The sequence below is a fragment of the Oncorhynchus clarkii genome, chromosome 29 (assembly GCF_045791955.1).
Source record: "Oncorhynchus clarkii lewisi isolate Uvic-CL-2024 chromosome 29, UVic_Ocla_1.0, whole genome shotgun sequence".
In the NCBI taxonomy this organism is placed as follows: domain Eukaryota; kingdom Metazoa; phylum Chordata; class Actinopteri; order Salmoniformes; family Salmonidae; genus Oncorhynchus; species Oncorhynchus clarkii.
Window position 1 is genome coordinate 20517817 of NC_092175.1, and position 15134 is coordinate 20532950.

General features: G+C 43.7%; 3 protein-coding genes across 7 annotated transcripts; all 3 read right to left on the reverse strand.

Annotated features, from left to right (window-relative positions):
* Window positions 1-2109: 2109 nt before the first annotated feature.
* LOC139387966 (surfeit 4) lies at window positions 2110-9105 on the reverse strand. Of its 2 annotated transcripts, XR_011629235.1 has the most exons (7): window positions 8860-9102; window positions 6012-6198; window positions 5557-5633; window positions 5355-5398; window positions 4039-4225; window positions 3004-3324; window positions 2390-2527 (listed from the first exon to the last, which is right to left on the reverse strand). XR_011629235.1 is itself a non-coding variant. In XM_071134401.1 (6 exons), exons 1-6 carry the CDS (start codon window positions 8905-8907, stop codon window positions 3058-3060), a joined length of 810 nt encoding a protein of 269 aa, XP_070990502.1. In that variant the 5' UTR covers window positions 8908-9105; the 3' UTR covers window positions 2110-3057. The 2 variants fall into 2 exon arrangements, 1 of the variants encoding a protein (XP_070990502.1); XM_071134401.1 differs by having other exon boundaries at window positions 2110-3324; window positions 8860-9105.
* Window positions 9106-9330: 225 nt separating this feature from the next.
* On the reverse strand, window positions 9331-12203 carry LOC139387967 (uncharacterized). Of its 4 annotated transcripts, none has more exons than XM_071134405.1 (2): window positions 11999-12203; window positions 9331-11656 (listed from the first exon to the last, which is right to left on the reverse strand). In XM_071134405.1, the coding sequence occupies exon 2, from the start codon at window positions 10499-10501 to the stop codon at window positions 10076-10078; it is 426 nt and encodes a 141-aa protein (XP_070990506.1). In that variant the 5' UTR covers window positions 10502-11656; window positions 11999-12203; the 3' UTR covers window positions 9331-10075. The 4 variants fall into 4 exon arrangements, with proteins under 4 accessions (XP_070990506.1, XP_070990504.1, XP_070990505.1 ...); XM_071134403.1 differs by having other exon boundaries at window positions 12077-12194; XM_071134404.1 differs by having other exon boundaries at window positions 9678-11656; window positions 11923-12187.
* A 1195-nt stretch (window positions 12204-13398) lies between these two features.
* LOC139388461 (surfeit locus protein 2-like) lies at window positions 13399-15119 on the reverse strand. The gene is made up of 6 exons (XM_071135127.1): window positions 14939-15119; window positions 14566-14717; window positions 14314-14417; window positions 13931-14125; window positions 13640-13764; window positions 13399-13510 (listed from the first exon to the last, which is right to left on the reverse strand). Exons 1-6 carry the CDS (start codon window positions 15014-15016, stop codon window positions 13418-13420), a joined length of 747 nt encoding a protein of 248 aa, XP_070991228.1. The 5' UTR covers window positions 15017-15119; the 3' UTR covers window positions 13399-13417.
* Between the last annotated feature and the right edge of the window lie 15 nt (window positions 15120-15134).

Consider the following 15134-nt stretch of genomic DNA (forward strand, 5'->3'; position numbering starts at 1 on the left):
AACAACCTCATTTTATGTCCTAGATTCCTTTCTGCATTTCTTTGCTCCCTTTCCTAGATCCTTTTATTTTCTTCCTTTCCTGTCTACTGGTTGTGGTTAATTCCTACCACATACATGTGAACTCCTTTTCTTTCCTAGATTCCTTTCCTCACTCCCTTTCATTTAATATCCAAGCTCCCTTCCTTATCCTCCTTTACTAGCTTCATTTCATAATTTCCTTTCATTCCCTACCTCCCTTCCTCATGTCCTTCCTAGCTTATTTCTTTAGAGGAAAAAAATAATAATTAAGGAAGCAAGGAAAGGAAACTAGAATAGGTGGAAATGATCTAGGAAAGGAGATAAGGAAAGTGAGATAGGGATGGAGGAGAGGAAAGGGTGGTAGGGAAGGAAAGGAAGCTAGGAAAGGAAAAGTTCACATGTATGTGGTAGGGATTAACCACAGCCAGTAGAGGAAAGGAAGTTAGGAAAAGAGGAAAGGAAGCAAGGAAAGGATGAAAGGAATATAGGAAAGTAGGAGTTCACATGTATGTGGTAAGTATTAACCACAGCCAGATGATGGCAATAGTATTGGTTTTAGGTTTTAGTGACAGGTTAGTTTTACTCACAGGCTGCAGCAGGGCCACAGTAATTGCAAAATTCGGGAACACCAACAGCCAATCAAAACTCGACTACCTTTGGAGGGGGTGTATGGAATGGGTGTGATGAGTCAGAAAATCTGCTGTCTCAGCCACTGCCTGTCACAAAGGGAGTACCCCAAGACTCAAACCTAGGCCCCACGCTCTTCTCAATTTACATCAACAACATATCTCAGGCAGTAGGAAGCTCTCATCCATTTATATGCAGGTGATACAGTTTTATACTCAGCTGGCCCCTCCCCAGATTTTGTGTTAAATGCTCACAACAAGGCTTTCTTTGTGTCCAACAAGCTTTCTCTACCCTTAACCTTGTTCTGAACAACTCCAAAACAAAGGTCATGTGGTTTGGTAAGAAGAACACCCCTCTCCCCACAGGTGTGATTGCTACCTCTGAGGGTTTAGAGCTTGAGGTAGTCACCTCATACAAGTACTTGGGAGTATGGCTAGACGGTACACTGTCTTTCTCTCAGCACATATCAAAGCTGCAGGCTAAAGTCAAATCTAGACTTGGTTTCCTCTATCGTAATCGCTCCTCTTTCACCCCAGCTGCCAAACTAACCCTGATTCAGATGACCATACTATCCATGCTAGATTACGGAGACGTAATTTATAGATTGGCGGGTAAGGGTGCTCTAGAGCCATCAGATTTGCCACCAATGCTCCTTATAGGACACATCACTGCCCCCTATACTCCTCTAAACTGGTCATCTTTGTATACCTGTCGCAAGACCCACTGGTTGATGCTTATTTATAAAACCCTCTTAGGCCTCACTCCCCCCTATCTGAGATATCTACTGCAGCCCTCATCCTCCACATACAACACCGCTTTGACTGTCACATTATATTAAAGGTCCCCAAAGCACACACATCCCTGGGTTGCTCGTCTTTTCAGTTCGCTGCAGCTAGCGACTGGAACAAGCTGCAACAATCACTCAAACTGGACATCTCTTCATTCAAAGACTCATTCATTGACACTCTTACTGACAGCTGTGGCTGCTTTGTTGTCTCTACCTTCTAGCATTTGTGCTGTTGTCTGTGCCCAATGATTTGATCCATGTTTTGTGTCGCTACCATGTTGTTATCATGCAGTGTTGTCATGTGTTGCTGCCTTGCTATGTTATTTTCTTAGGTCTCTCTTTATGTAGTGTTGTCTCTCTTGTCGTGATGTGTGTTTTGTCCTATATTTATATATTTTTTTAATCCCAGCCCCCGCAGGAGGCCTTTGCCTTTTTGGTAGGCCATCCCTGTAAATAATAATTTGTTCTTTACTGACTTACCTAGTTAAATAAAGGTTAAATAAAAATAAGAGTCAGAAGGGGAAGACCGGCCCCTGGTTGTGAGTTTAGCCAAAGCTTAATACAGCAAGAATGATTAAAAAAAAGCTCAATATAAAAATACCCATTTTGAGATCAAGCAGATGCTTTTTTGTAATTTTCCATGAACTCAGAAAAACAATTAAAAATACTATATAAACTTCTGAAAATCAATAAACTCAAGATGTTTATTTCCTTATACAGTATAAAGCAAAAACACTGAACAAAGGAAAAAGTCAGGGTGATTGTTGACTCTTCAGTTCTGCTTGCTTCTTTAGATTGAGGAATATGGCGTTTCACAAATGTCAAACTCCCACTACTGCCCTGTTAAAATACAGTTACTAGTTAGGCATTTGCCCTAGATGTAAAGAACAAAGAGCCCCAAAAAAGAGTTCTGGTGCTAACAATTGTTTCAATATTCAATCAAGCACAACTTCAATCCATCATTTTGAATAGTAGTATACAATGCACACATCCCCCACAACTCATCTCCATATGCAATCCATGAGTCACAGCCATGGGACTGGATGTGTGTAACGATGAGGCCTGGGACTTCTGAAAAGCAGGGAAGATGGCAACCTACAGAGTGAGGGAGAATCGTATTGTATTCAGTGCCAGAGGTCTCAGTATTGATATGAGCAAGTCACAGATGGTCCAACAAGCAGGCGCCTTCCTTGGCCAGCAAACTGATACACGTACTCACCACTGTTTTTCAGCTATTCACAAAAAACTGTTTATTTCTGAAAGGTTATGATAACATCCATAAATACATTGTGATATTCATACCTCTCCAACACAGAACCAATATGTTTTTTTCATCCACCCATCACTCATGAATTAGTTACTTTGCACTTGACAGTTTATTCAAAATCTGACTTTTTCCTTGCCACCAAAATAAAGGGGACATAAATAGGTGTATAAAATAATCCAGTACCGACCATATTGACCTCATAAAAACAAACAGCAGCTGGAAAACAAAATGTGAAAAAAGAAAAGGAGGAGACAGAACGGTGGAGGGAGAGGTTGCTGTGGATGGTCAGAAAAATGACGAGTACCCTGGGGGTCCTTGTGTGTCCTGGGGTCAGTGGTGTTTGTGCATCTCCCTCTCCCTACCACTCCTTCTTCTTCTCGTCCATGGACACCCCGCCGGGCCCCAGTGCTACGACCAACAGCAGCCCTCCGATGACGGACGTGGTCTGGAAGAAATCGTACTTGAGGAAGTCATGCATAGGCTTGTAGGCGGGCACCGTCCAAAAGGCGTTGAAGTAGACGTTGATGGCCAGCAGCCATATTACCAGGGTCAGGGCGGCCAGCTTGGTCTTGAAGCCAATGGCCACCAGGATGATGAGAGCCGTGCCCACCATGTTCTGGAGGATCTGGGGGAGTGGAGAGGGACACATGGGTCAGGAGTCAGACTGAACCACCAATAATACAGTACAACCATTGCAACAGATCCTGTCTAATGGAATGCAGCACTTAGGCCATCAAATTTCTAAATACCATACAATACAAAAATGATTGCTTATAATCTTAACAAAAACTATCAACACCCCACATGCATCAAAGCCAGGACAGAGAGACTGAAAAACAGCTTCTCAGACTGTTAAATAGCCATCACTAGCCAGCTACCACCCGGTTACTCAACCCTGCACCTTTGAGGCTGCTGCCATATATACATAGACATGGAATCACTGGTAACTTTAATAATATTTACATACTGTACGGCTTTACTCATCTCATATACTGTATTCTATTCTACTGTGTTTTAGTCAATGCCACTCCGACATTGCTCGTCCTAATATATATTTCTTAATTTATATATTTCTTAATTCCATTATTTTTCTTTAGATGTGTATATTGTTGTGAACTGTTAGATACTACTGCACTGTCGGAGCTAGGAACCCAAGCATTTCGCTACACCGGCAATAACATCTGCTAAATATGTGTATGTGACCAATAGAATTTGATTTGACACAAACTCAGCTTGATCTCCACATATGTCCATGAGAAAATGCATTACACAGCTTATTCTCCTCCGGCTTTAGTCCCTGCTGAGTGGTACCATAGAGGCAGGGTGGTGGCCTACTCACCGAGAAGAAGCTGGGGTCAAAGTGCAGCAGGGTCATGAACATGAGCACCAACAGGACTCTCCCTCCCAGCTGCATGTACTGCTTCGGTGAGCTCTCCCCCATGGAGGGGACGCCAGCGAACATGCTCTTCCCTTCTGAACGCGACTCCGCTAGTAACAGCAGGAGTCCACCGCCAAGAGCAAGGTTCCTGATAGAGGAATGGGGGGGAGAGAGACATTGTGTAGGAGAGGGGAAATAAGACCAATACTTAGTTCAACGCAGTGCTGCAGTACTCGAGTCTGACTCGAGTCCAGATTTTCATGACTTGTGACTCGCCTTCTTGTGACTTGTATTTGCACTTGGACTGGATAGGCTACTATGATAAGCAGAATATTAGCAGCACTGGATGTGCTCAGCAGCGAGGGTTCTGTTCTCTTGCAGTGGGAAGGACTCGCCACACCGGCACACGCAGCTTACATCAGCTGGTGAGCTGCGGGAGCGCAAGCGATGATTGTGGGAAGGCAGACTCCGCTCCGATCATTGGCTACACATCATGCAAGTGACTCTCTTGCTTCCCCGTAACCACCAGTCACCAGTCTACTATTTAGCTTTGCCTGGTTAAGAAACACAAACTGCTTTACAAAATTGAAAACACTAGTATTGAGTTGAATAGTAAAACGGTTTGTCTCTCTCTGGCCTTGATAGTAAAACTTTTTTTCTCTCTCTGGCCTTGATAATAGAAAAGTAGCCCATCTTTGAACGTGTTGCCTCGTCATACCCTTCCACTGTTCCCCTTCATCCCATAGCCACATTCTGATAAGCCTCCCTTCAGTTTTCATTTTGCAAGAAAAAAATTCTACACTATCAGTGGGCAATTAAAAGAAAAGTAGCTGAAAGCCTGACTTACCATAAATGTATGTAGTAAATAAGTAGTGAAACAAGTCCCGAGTAGAACTTGTGAGCTAGTGATGAATAGTTTAAAAAAATTATGAGAGAGTGGTCAAATGGTGGCTACTAGACACAATTGAATAAGTCCTATTATAAATTTATGGCCTCGTGACTCGACCATTGGTGACTCGGACTTCAGCCAAAGGGGTTAATGACTCGACTCTGACTCGTGCATAGGGGACTTGTGACTCAACCTCAAGGTTTAGTGACTCAACTACAGCACTGGTTCAATGTATGGGGGGTATAAAATTAGTGGGACAGACAGACAGTGGTTTAAAGACACTTAAACAACTAATATAATTGGTCATGTACAAGAGACTAAAGTCAATTGCATATTTTCAATTTAATATGTAAAAATATTATTCAGCAACTTATTGGAAGAGACCTACCTCATCAGAAATTTTATATCCCATAAAATACTGTATGCAACCGTCTGGAAAAAACAAGTAAAAGAAATTCATCATGAAATATTACATAGCCCGAAATTCATGAACATAGCCAGTGTCCGGGTTGTCAGCCATTTGAAATGTCAGCCCAAAATCACAGAAAGGTGCATGAAATGCAATGCCAATAGATGTGATATTTCCTCACCTGTAGAGCTATGACTCCAAATAATCCAAAGCAGGCATACTGTACAAAATTTCTACTGAGGATAAGGACACAGCCACCTGTTGCAGTGGGGGGAAAAAAAAGAGAGACAGAAGGTTAGGATTGTAGAAACTCGTTCAATTGAACCACACAACTGTACCCCATCTTCACCAAAAAGGGTGTCATTCCCACTTAATACAACTCCTGTATCTTTCCCCAGCTTTCAAAGACAGCATGGGGTTATCATTCTACAGCCTTAGGCCCACACCACACTAACCACTCAAATGAGTCGATAGTTAATGAATGATCACATCATGGGGCTTGGGAACGAACCCAGATTGACTTTCTTCTGAACAGGTTTTTTTCAATCCATACATTGGACCCTATCTGGACCCATGCAGATTGCTGTTTGTTTACATTGATGACACTAACAGGCTAATGATCCCAGCCTTGCTCACCAAGCTGTCCTGTGAGGTTGAGCAGCACAAAGCAGGTGGCCAGGAAGTAGCCACAGCCCCACGTCGCCTCGATGTAGTCCTTTTGCTCGTTCCACTGGAACCACATACGGATGCCGTCCTCCAGGAAGGTGCTGATTAGACACAGCCGAGCCAGGTGAGGCAGGTACTGCTTCGTCATCCGCAAGAACTGGGACAGAGAGGGGAAAGGGACATTTAGGCCAACATCTGACATACAGTACAATGACATTTCAGCAGACACTAGCATTGACAGTGAAAGAGTGAATGAGGACCTTTAAATAAATCTACTGAAAATCTACAGGAGATTACATGAAAGGTCCTTCCAGAAGAAATTCGGGAGAAGGGACACAGAGTAGGCCAACTGGTAGCATTTCAGCAGGGAAAAAGGTAATATATATTTTTTAAACTTTTTTAACTTTTCTCCCCAATTTCGATCTTGTCTCATCGCTGCAACCCCCCAACGGACTCAGGAGGTGAAGGTCGAGCCATGCGTCCTATGAAACATGACCCGTCAAACCGCGCTTCTTAACACCAGCCTGCTTAACCCGGAAGCCAGACGCACAATGTGTCGGAGGAAACACTGTTCACCTGACGACCAAGGTCAGCCTGCAGGTGCCTGGCCCGCCACAAGGAGTCGCTAGAGCGCAATGAGCCAAGTAAAGACCCCCCGGCCAAACCCGCCCCTAACGCGGAGCCAATTGTGCGCTGGCCTATGGGACTCCCAATCACAGCCGGTTGTGATAAAGCCCGGGATTGAACCCGGGTCTGTAGTGACACCTCTAGTACTGCGATGCAGTGCCTTCGACCGCTGCGCCACTCGGGAGGCCCTAGAAGATGGTATATTTAATGACAAGTTGGACCAATACAGGCATTCAGAAAAGCACCCTGCTTTGTGTCAGTCTCAAAGTACTACATACTAGGTTAGAAACATCTGCAAATACCGCAAGGCTCTCCAGAGGGTGGTGCAGTCTGCACAACGCATCACCGGGGGCAAACTACCTGCCCTCCAGGACACCTACAGCACCCGAGGCCAAAAAGATCAAGGACAACCACCCGAGCCACTGCCTGTTCACCCCGCTACAATCCAGAAGGCGAGGTCAGTACAGGTACATCAAAGCTGTGACCGAGAGACTGAAAAACAGCTTCTATCTCAAGGCTATCAGACATCAGAAGCAAAGAGAGGCAGCTGCCTACATAGACTTGAAATCATGGGCCACTTTAATAAATGATTCAATAGTCACTTTAATAATGCCACTTTAATAATGTTTACATTTCTTGCATTACTCATCTCATATTTTATTTCATACTGTGTGTGTGAAATCAATCCCTGCTCACTTAGTTAAACTTGAACAAAAACCAACTGCCCTACATTCACTAAACCTCCATATGTTGGCTTCCCTCCAATACTTTGGAACTGATCATTGTCTACCTACTAAAGTACACCAGAAGAACAGTAACCATCTCACAACACCTCCCACCATACAGTACACATCAGCACTGCCTGTTTTGAGGTGGCCTATCACAGTTCAACAACTCCCACATGTCATTCATAGAGCACACGAATGGGAGGGCCTAGCAGCCAATCAGAGAGGACCGAAAAGGTGCTGCTAAAGCCTCAGTCGAGTAGCCTACATTAGATCAGAACGGTTTGCTTACAGCTTATTAGTGAGGAATTTTCAGCACTGTCTTGTTAAAATGTGCCTTTAAAATGTAGGACAGGCCTGTCTTAAGACATGTTTCATGGCACAGCAATTTAAGAGGTGAAATTTCCAAACTATGCTATTTTACAGCAATGCTAAAATGTCAACGGGGTGAACTAAATATTTGGTATCAGCTGGGGATTATTGAAAACAGTGTTCAATAAAGTAGCAGGCCTATGTTACACCTTTACTTAATGTCTGTCCGGAGAGTACGTAAACTGGGCAAACAGAAAAGTTCACATGGATAGTGGAAGGCTATAGGAGAGGAAATAGCCCAGGTCTTTCCTATCGACTGAAATACAGCACGATTGGACTTCCAGTCCAATCTTCAACCTGGGTAACAGCTCTGTAACCTGAACTATGGCTCTTGACACAGTCCCCTTATAGATCCGAATTCCAAGGGGATTGCAATTTCATCCACAGGGCAAAAAGCTAGACTTACCAAAGGGGCATACAATAATTTAACATTTTCTGCCTCTGTCTTGTACATTACACAACACTCTTCTATTGTGTTCTTACACACACTTCATAAGAGTTGAGTGTGGTGTCTCTGTGGGGAGTGAATTTGCATAGACAGTCAACTTTAGTGTGTTACTGTGTGGCTAGCTGAGAGTTCTTAACTCCACCACAAGTCCATTGAGAATGAGATGTGAAATAGTACGGTAGCAGACGGTACCGTTAGCTAGCTACATATCGTGGAGTTGAGAATTCTAAGCGACTGTGTGGCCAGAGTTGCATCATTAACTAGTTAACCGGGAATTATGAATCATTGCTTCCAAGTTCACTGGCTAGGTAGCTTGCATGTGAGCTACCTAAATACAAGTAGCTAGGGAAAGCACGGTAATAATATTTGCAGTTGTATTCTGCTGCAGTAATTAGCTACCTACATCATGCTACCTAACGCGTAGGATAATTGGCAAGCTATGTCTTCCTAAAGTTACCTAGCAAATAATACGTGTAGCTAGCTAATTGCGCAAGTAATATTAGCTAGCTAGCAAGATATAAATGAATAACCCACTCGGGCAGCTGTGGCTACCTAGCTAGAACCCGCTGTTCCTCTGAATCGGTCTGAAAAGTTAGCAAGCTAGCTGACAACTAACTTTAGCCTGTGAAATAACGAAGTTAGCTACCTGGTCCGCCACATCTTCGGCTCGACTCATAAGCTCCTCCTGCCCCATGTCTAAAGAAACTGAGGCTTAGTGCTTTTAGTCAATAAACTATTAATTAGCTAATACAGAAATCTTCTGCCTCCGATATTTACTTCAGCAAGTCTTGCCGGTCTCAATGAAGAGAAGGCCGCCTCTGCCCCACAATGCTTCACGTTGCTACGATAGCCCCCGGAGCTGCTCTACCGACTGCTGTGTGCCACGTACACTGATCCAGGGGGTTTGTCGTCATGCCATGTTTGCGTCATGTAAACACAAGTTGGCATAATTAGCTGAGACCATTCCTAATTAGACAAGATGGCCTACTGTAGTGTATCATGCAGCATCTTCAATGTGACTCAATCCTGGCATGTTACGGACTGATTTGTATTTTCATACTCTATGAGGATAAGATCACATTTTACTATTCTATCATTAGCTACTAAATATGGACTATTTTGAATACTGGGGTACTTTTATTATACTGTTTAATGACAGAATTTCGGGAGAAGAGTGAGGTAGTAAGTGGACAGAAAATAATGCATGATATCTTAAATCCCATATTGAAAAATGAACATACTTTTCAACATAATCTCAGATTATTTTTTTTTTAAATGTACCAAACAGGCAGTCAATGCAGTAGAGACAGACACTACACTACCTTTGTTCAACAGTTGCAAAATTCCTTGATAAAGTAAACACTATCAAAGTTCATTGAACTGTTCATGACTCCCGAGTGGCACAGCGGTTTAAGCCGCTGTATCTCAGTGCAAGAGGCGTCACTGCAGTCCCTGGTTTGATTCCAGGTTGCATCACATCTGGTTTAGATTGGGAGTCCCATAGGGCGGCGCAGAATTGTCCCAGTGTAATCTGGAGTAGGCCGTCATTGTAAATAAGTATTTGTTCTTAACTGATTTGCCTGGTTATATAAAAAACTGGAGTCCAATAAGACTATAGAGAATATCTACAAGTGAATAATTTAGTAAAAGTAAATACTTTTTACACCTGCAACAAGTAGCCATTACGACGGTTCCTGTTTGCACACCATTCCAGTCGAGCTAGGGCCTGAAGCTGAGCTGACCCCATAGGTGTGACTGACCACAAATGGAAGGTGTCTTTCAGAGAGTCTGTGTAGTTGGTCTTGGCAATCCAGACCTGTCTTCGGATGGCTACAGAAGAAGCCATGACCCTTCCAGACAGTTCAGCCTAGGTGGGAGGACAGCTGAAGCGTGAACTGGACAATGATCTTCAGCTCACTGAGGATAGCCACAAAACTCTGTGCTGAACGATCCTCAGTGTTCTCCAGCAGCAGCCTCCTCTGGTAGTCGGATAGGTAGCGCAGGTAGTTGGCCGTCTTGGCAAGCATGCTAGCAGTCTGGTACATCTTCTCAACTAGAGTCTCAGTGAAACGCAATCGCACAGCCGGGACCAGCGCCTCCTTGTTCTCCGTTGGCTTTATTGCCTGGAAGATGGCCGACATAATGCAGTTGACCTGAGGTATCTGGTTGTAGGCTGGAGACTGGCAGTCGTGAAGCCTGTACATCTTGGAGAACAGTTCCGTGTACGGCTTCAAGCTGGCAGGGTTTGGCCAAGAGCTCTGGACCAGGTCCTCAAACTCTGGAACCATGGTAGGGTCTGGTGGGCTGGAGCTGGTTGGTGAAGTCTATGCCAAGGTACTTGGCGGCTCATGCTATGAGGCTCTGAAGCTCCTTAGCTGCCAGTAAGTCCTGTTTGGAGATAGGACCATCAGTTGACGGAGAGGCATCCTCCCCTTCCACATCACTGAGAGGACTGAGAGGACTCAAGGCAGATGAGATGGAGGGCTCCTCTTCTTGCTTCACAATGGTATGGGAGATAAGTCTCTCTGCTCGCTTTCCTGAGACAAGGGATGGAGGCATGAAGATGTGTAGTTTGGGCTGAAGTGGGGTATGACACAACAGCTTCTGCACCTTTCCTCTCCAGAGACTCAATACACTTCTCCAGAATTGCACACTGTAGCTGGGTGGCCTGTTGCTGGGCCTCTAGTCTCTGTTGAACCATCTCCACCAGCTCCCTGTGTCTCCTCTCTAACCGGACAGCCTGCCGCGACTCTCTCTGAGACCTCCTCCACTTTCGAGAGGGGCAAAAGTCAGTAGGAGGAGGAAGATGAGGAGGATGGAGAGCGTCTCCGCTGGAGGCTACCGTGGCTCCGTTTGGAGTGATTGGTGCAGCGCGAGCGGCATTTTGAGAAATGGTGTCGTTTGCCGAACCCTGGAAGTCAGCATGGATGGGGTGGAGTCAGCTGACTGCTGAATAGCAAGTTGTGAGAGGAAAGTGTATTTTGGGATGCTGGAATTGGGCCCTGTCTGTAGGGAGAGGATGGTGAACAACACTGGCATGGTGGACGAATATACAGGTGTGGTAGTAGAGAGCCGAGGTGGGGGTAGAATGGGGACTGGGTCTTCCCCCAGTTTTGGTTCCTTGATGGGAGCCGAGGTGGTCTCAGACTTGAGCTTAACTTCAGACTGTGCTGCCTCGTGCATCCTCTCTTGGTGCATTATCTCCTGAACTTTGGTGAGGCGGTTGATGCAGGTGCTCCAGTCCATCTTGGCACACTGGGGGGATTTCCCATACTCCAGCACAGCCTCCTTGGCATGTTGGATGCCCAGACAGTGCAGGCACAGCTCATTGGTGTCTTTGATAGGAATCTTGTGTTTGCGACAGTCACACCACGTGAACCTTGGGGATGAAGTTATCATGGCTATGTTCAATGTTCTCAGTTTAGGAGATATTGTTGGCTCCCCTGTAACAATAAAATTGCCATATGAGCCCAACACAGGTCATCAACGTTCATCATAATTGTATATATATTTTTTAATGTTTAGCTGACTAGCTTGGTCAGTAGCTAGCTAGCTATCATAAACTACTGCTGGCTACGAGCTAGTCCATTGCCGAAAAGCAAAATAATTTAGATTTTATTAGAAAATGGCAGAATACTTAAAAAAGTTATATATATATATATATCTCATAAACATCATTTAAAAAGTAGATTAGGCAGTATGCGAATACAATTTGCATTAAACTGTCTTTGTGTTGTCCTTCATCCATGTTTGTTGATGTTGCGGAGACCAACCAGGCAAGTTACCTAGAAGGTAAACAAACATGCATCGAAAACGTAGCTATGCATATTGGAGACCATACGGAAGAATGCACGCACTCCTACCCCCATTCGAATCTGATAAGGTTTGCTTTGTTGTTTATTCGAAATTATGATCTGCAAGGATACAGGAAATGTGTAGATATGTCCTGCAGAGTTGCTCCTACGTCGTACTCTGTGCGACAGAAGCTACAGAGCAAAGATCTTGTAGTAACAACCAGATCCCACGATTGCACGGTCTCCTGTAGAATTTGTGAAAACACTAGAATGCACATGAACCTGATGGTATAAAGATCAGCCATTTGGTCAGGGAGTTGGTCAACCTGCCAGTGCTGTGATAAGATAGTGTAAAATAATGCATTTGAATGTATCTGCACTGTATGTTTGTTAGCTAGCCAGACAGTTTTAGAGGAATTATTCCATACATTAAAATTAACTGCCAATATGATATTCAAACTATGCAGTCAATCCACAGCGTTGAATTTGTCCAAAATAAACTATTTTCAGATTAAAAAATAGTTTATTTTCGACAAATTCAAGGGTGCACTCATTCAGTTGATTCTGTTGTGCAACCGAATGCTTTGCAACTGTTGATTACAGCCCTAATTGCAACGAATGATTACAGCCCTAATTGATTGAGGAGAAGGCATAGACGGGGCTGTCATAAATCCTCAAAGTTCCAGAATGGGTTGAAAATAGCAGCCATATTCGTCAAGGAGATATCCAAACCAGTGTAATTGGAATGAATGGCAGTAGAGGCCTAATCAACATTTGAGTAGGTAGGAGGAAGGACATTTTGGGTGGCTTAAAGTAGACATTTCTTCAGTTTTTGGAACCGCTTGCCTTTGACATGCCTTAAGAGGTGTGTTCAGCCTCCTTGTATTTGGGTGTACCACAGCATCTGTCCAGAGACAGATTTGCAACTGTTTGTACTTTCTACTAGACAAATGTAGGTAATGCCTTCCCTGTTTTGTTGTTTGCTTAGATTTTGCAACAGAATCAGTGGAATGACTACAACCCAGTCTTTAAATACCTTAGCTGGCAGTTACTGTATCAAACTTTTCCACAATCTCTTCTATTGATACTGAATGAATACTCTAGTACGTTTGGGACCTTTTCATAATTGGAGCTATATGATGGATGAAGATGAAATGCTGTAGTTGAAATTATAAACAGGGCTACATTTACTTCTGGGCATTAGCAGAATCCATGTTATGACTGGAAAATACTTGTGTGTGGAACATTACAGATGTAGTGTTTATCTGTCAACTCTTGCTCGAAATAGGACCTACAAATCATTAAGTAGCTGTTACAAGTAGCGTTTAACCATATTTGCATCTACTTATCAACACTCGACAGGATTCGACAAATTCAGAGTACGATTAGAGAAACATTTTATATTCACCTTTATTTTACATGTTTTACTTTCACATTGGTCTTTAAACCTTTTCTTTTCAAGTTATGATTCTTGAATTTCTTCTGGAAACCACCAGACTGAACCTGTTGAGAATACAAAGAGAGCTGTTACTAATTTCAGTCATTCAAAAACCACATAGTCAGACCTGTTTGTGTGGAAGACCACGCAACACTATTGGTGTAAAGACAGTGTTGAGAGTTAAGCAGTCTGACCTTCTTGCGTTTCTGTGGCGCCTGTTTATCAACTTCCATCTCCTCATCGTCATCTGTTTTAAAGTCATCTTCTTTTTCCGCCTCCATACCCTCCTCAGTCTCTTTTTGCAGAGAAAATAAAGAGGCTGTAGGGAAACAAAAAGCCAGACATCAGTTTTCACCTTCCAGAAAGGAAGGAAATTGATCAAATAAATCTAAATGTACTTGAATCCACATATCAGGTTATTGCTCATCCACAGCAGACATTGTCCCCATTGACTGTTTTACACATGAAATGACTGAGGTGCTAACATGGGTACAGGTCACTCATGCTGTCCTCAGAGTCGCTGCCACCCTCGTTGCTGGAGTCAGGAGCCCACGCTCCATTCCCCCGCTGGGTGTTCCCCCGCTGGGTGTTGCGCCCCCTCTCCCCATCGCTATCTCTGGGCTTCTTCTGTCGGAGGCTGGCTGGAATGTACTCCATCCCCTGTTGTACACACGCTTCATCTAGGGGAGAGATTAGATCATTCATAAACTGTACTGACAACAATGAAAACAACCTATGTGGTGTTTCAGGTAGTTCTATTCTACCTATCCAACAAAACTCAAAATGGAAAACCCTCTAAAACTTTGAGTGGAAAGGAAGCATCAACATTTGAGTGTAGGAAGGACATTTTGGGTGGCGACAAACTGACATTTCTTCTTTGCTTTTTGGAACCGCTTGCCATTGATGTGCCGTAAGACCTGGTGTGGCAGGCGATTGATATGTCTGAGTGTTAACTTGCAGAAGAGATGATTGCTGTAGGTCAGACATATAGAATTTGTCAGTAACAATTAAAATAACTGGTTGAGAGGCAGACAGGCAGCTGATAATCACACAGGTTCTGTAATCAGGTACTGAAAGTCCTGTAACCAAGTACTGAAAGTATGACTCTTGGAATACTTACGGTTGCTTCGAGCTGGGCACAACATGAGGTTCATATTGACCATAGTTGAACTCTGCAGTAGAACTTAGTTTCTGATATTTCTTCCCTTTCGTGAAGTTCTGGAGCTCTGTGAGGTTGCAAGGACAATCATGTCCATTGAGTGTGCATTTAATCTGAAAAGGGGGTAAAACAAAACTTTAATTTTTTACGTCTTGTTCCTCACATCATTCGCAGATACAGACAGCCATTTGACAGAGCAGAATCTAGTGGCTGACAAACTAGCTGCGCAGCCTATTGTCACATCTGTGCTATCATTATGAGCTAACTAACGTTAGCTGGCTAGTTTATACAGTATTTTGTAAAAATAAGTTTTTTGGAAATTCTTCTAGCTAACCTTTTTACCGTCATCCGTAAATTCAAGAAATGGGTGGTTCAGAAGGAACGCTTTGATATCTGCAGATAGGTCCTCCATGGTCGAGTAATCAAGTGGCTAGCTCGATAAGGTTATTTTATTTGAGCTCACTAGCTACTAGCTGACTGTGTCTATCATGTATGCAGGGTCCGAGACACGTGTGTACGCCGGCGTATTT

Excerpts from the sequence above, each read along its gene's own strand:
- LOC139387966 (XM_071134401.1), bottom strand. The coding sequence starts at position 8,907 with ATGGGGCAGGAGGAGCTTATGAGTCGAGCCGAAGATGTGGCGGACCAG. Across the intron at positions 5,634-6,011 it reads CAACCTCACAGGACAGCTTG|GTGGCTGTGTCCTTATCCTC; the intron begins GTGAGCAAGGCT and ends CCACTGCAACAG. Across the intron at positions 4,226-5,354 it reads GATATAAAATTTCTGATGAG|GAACCTTGCTCTTGGCGGTG; the intron begins GTAGGTCTCTTC and ends TTCCTCTATCAG.
- LOC139388461 (XM_071135127.1), bottom strand. The coding sequence starts at position 15,016 with ATGGAGGACCTATCTGCAGATATCAAAGCGTTCCTTCTGAACCACCCA. Across the intron at positions 14,718-14,938 it reads TTACGGATGACGGTAAAAAG|ATTAAATGCACACTCAATGG; the intron begins GTTAGCTAGAAG and ends CCCCCTTTTCAG. Across the intron at positions 14,418-14,565 it reads GTGCCCAGCTCGAAGCAACC|CAATCATCTCTTCTGCAAGT; the intron begins GTAAGTATTCCA and ends TCTGACCTACAG.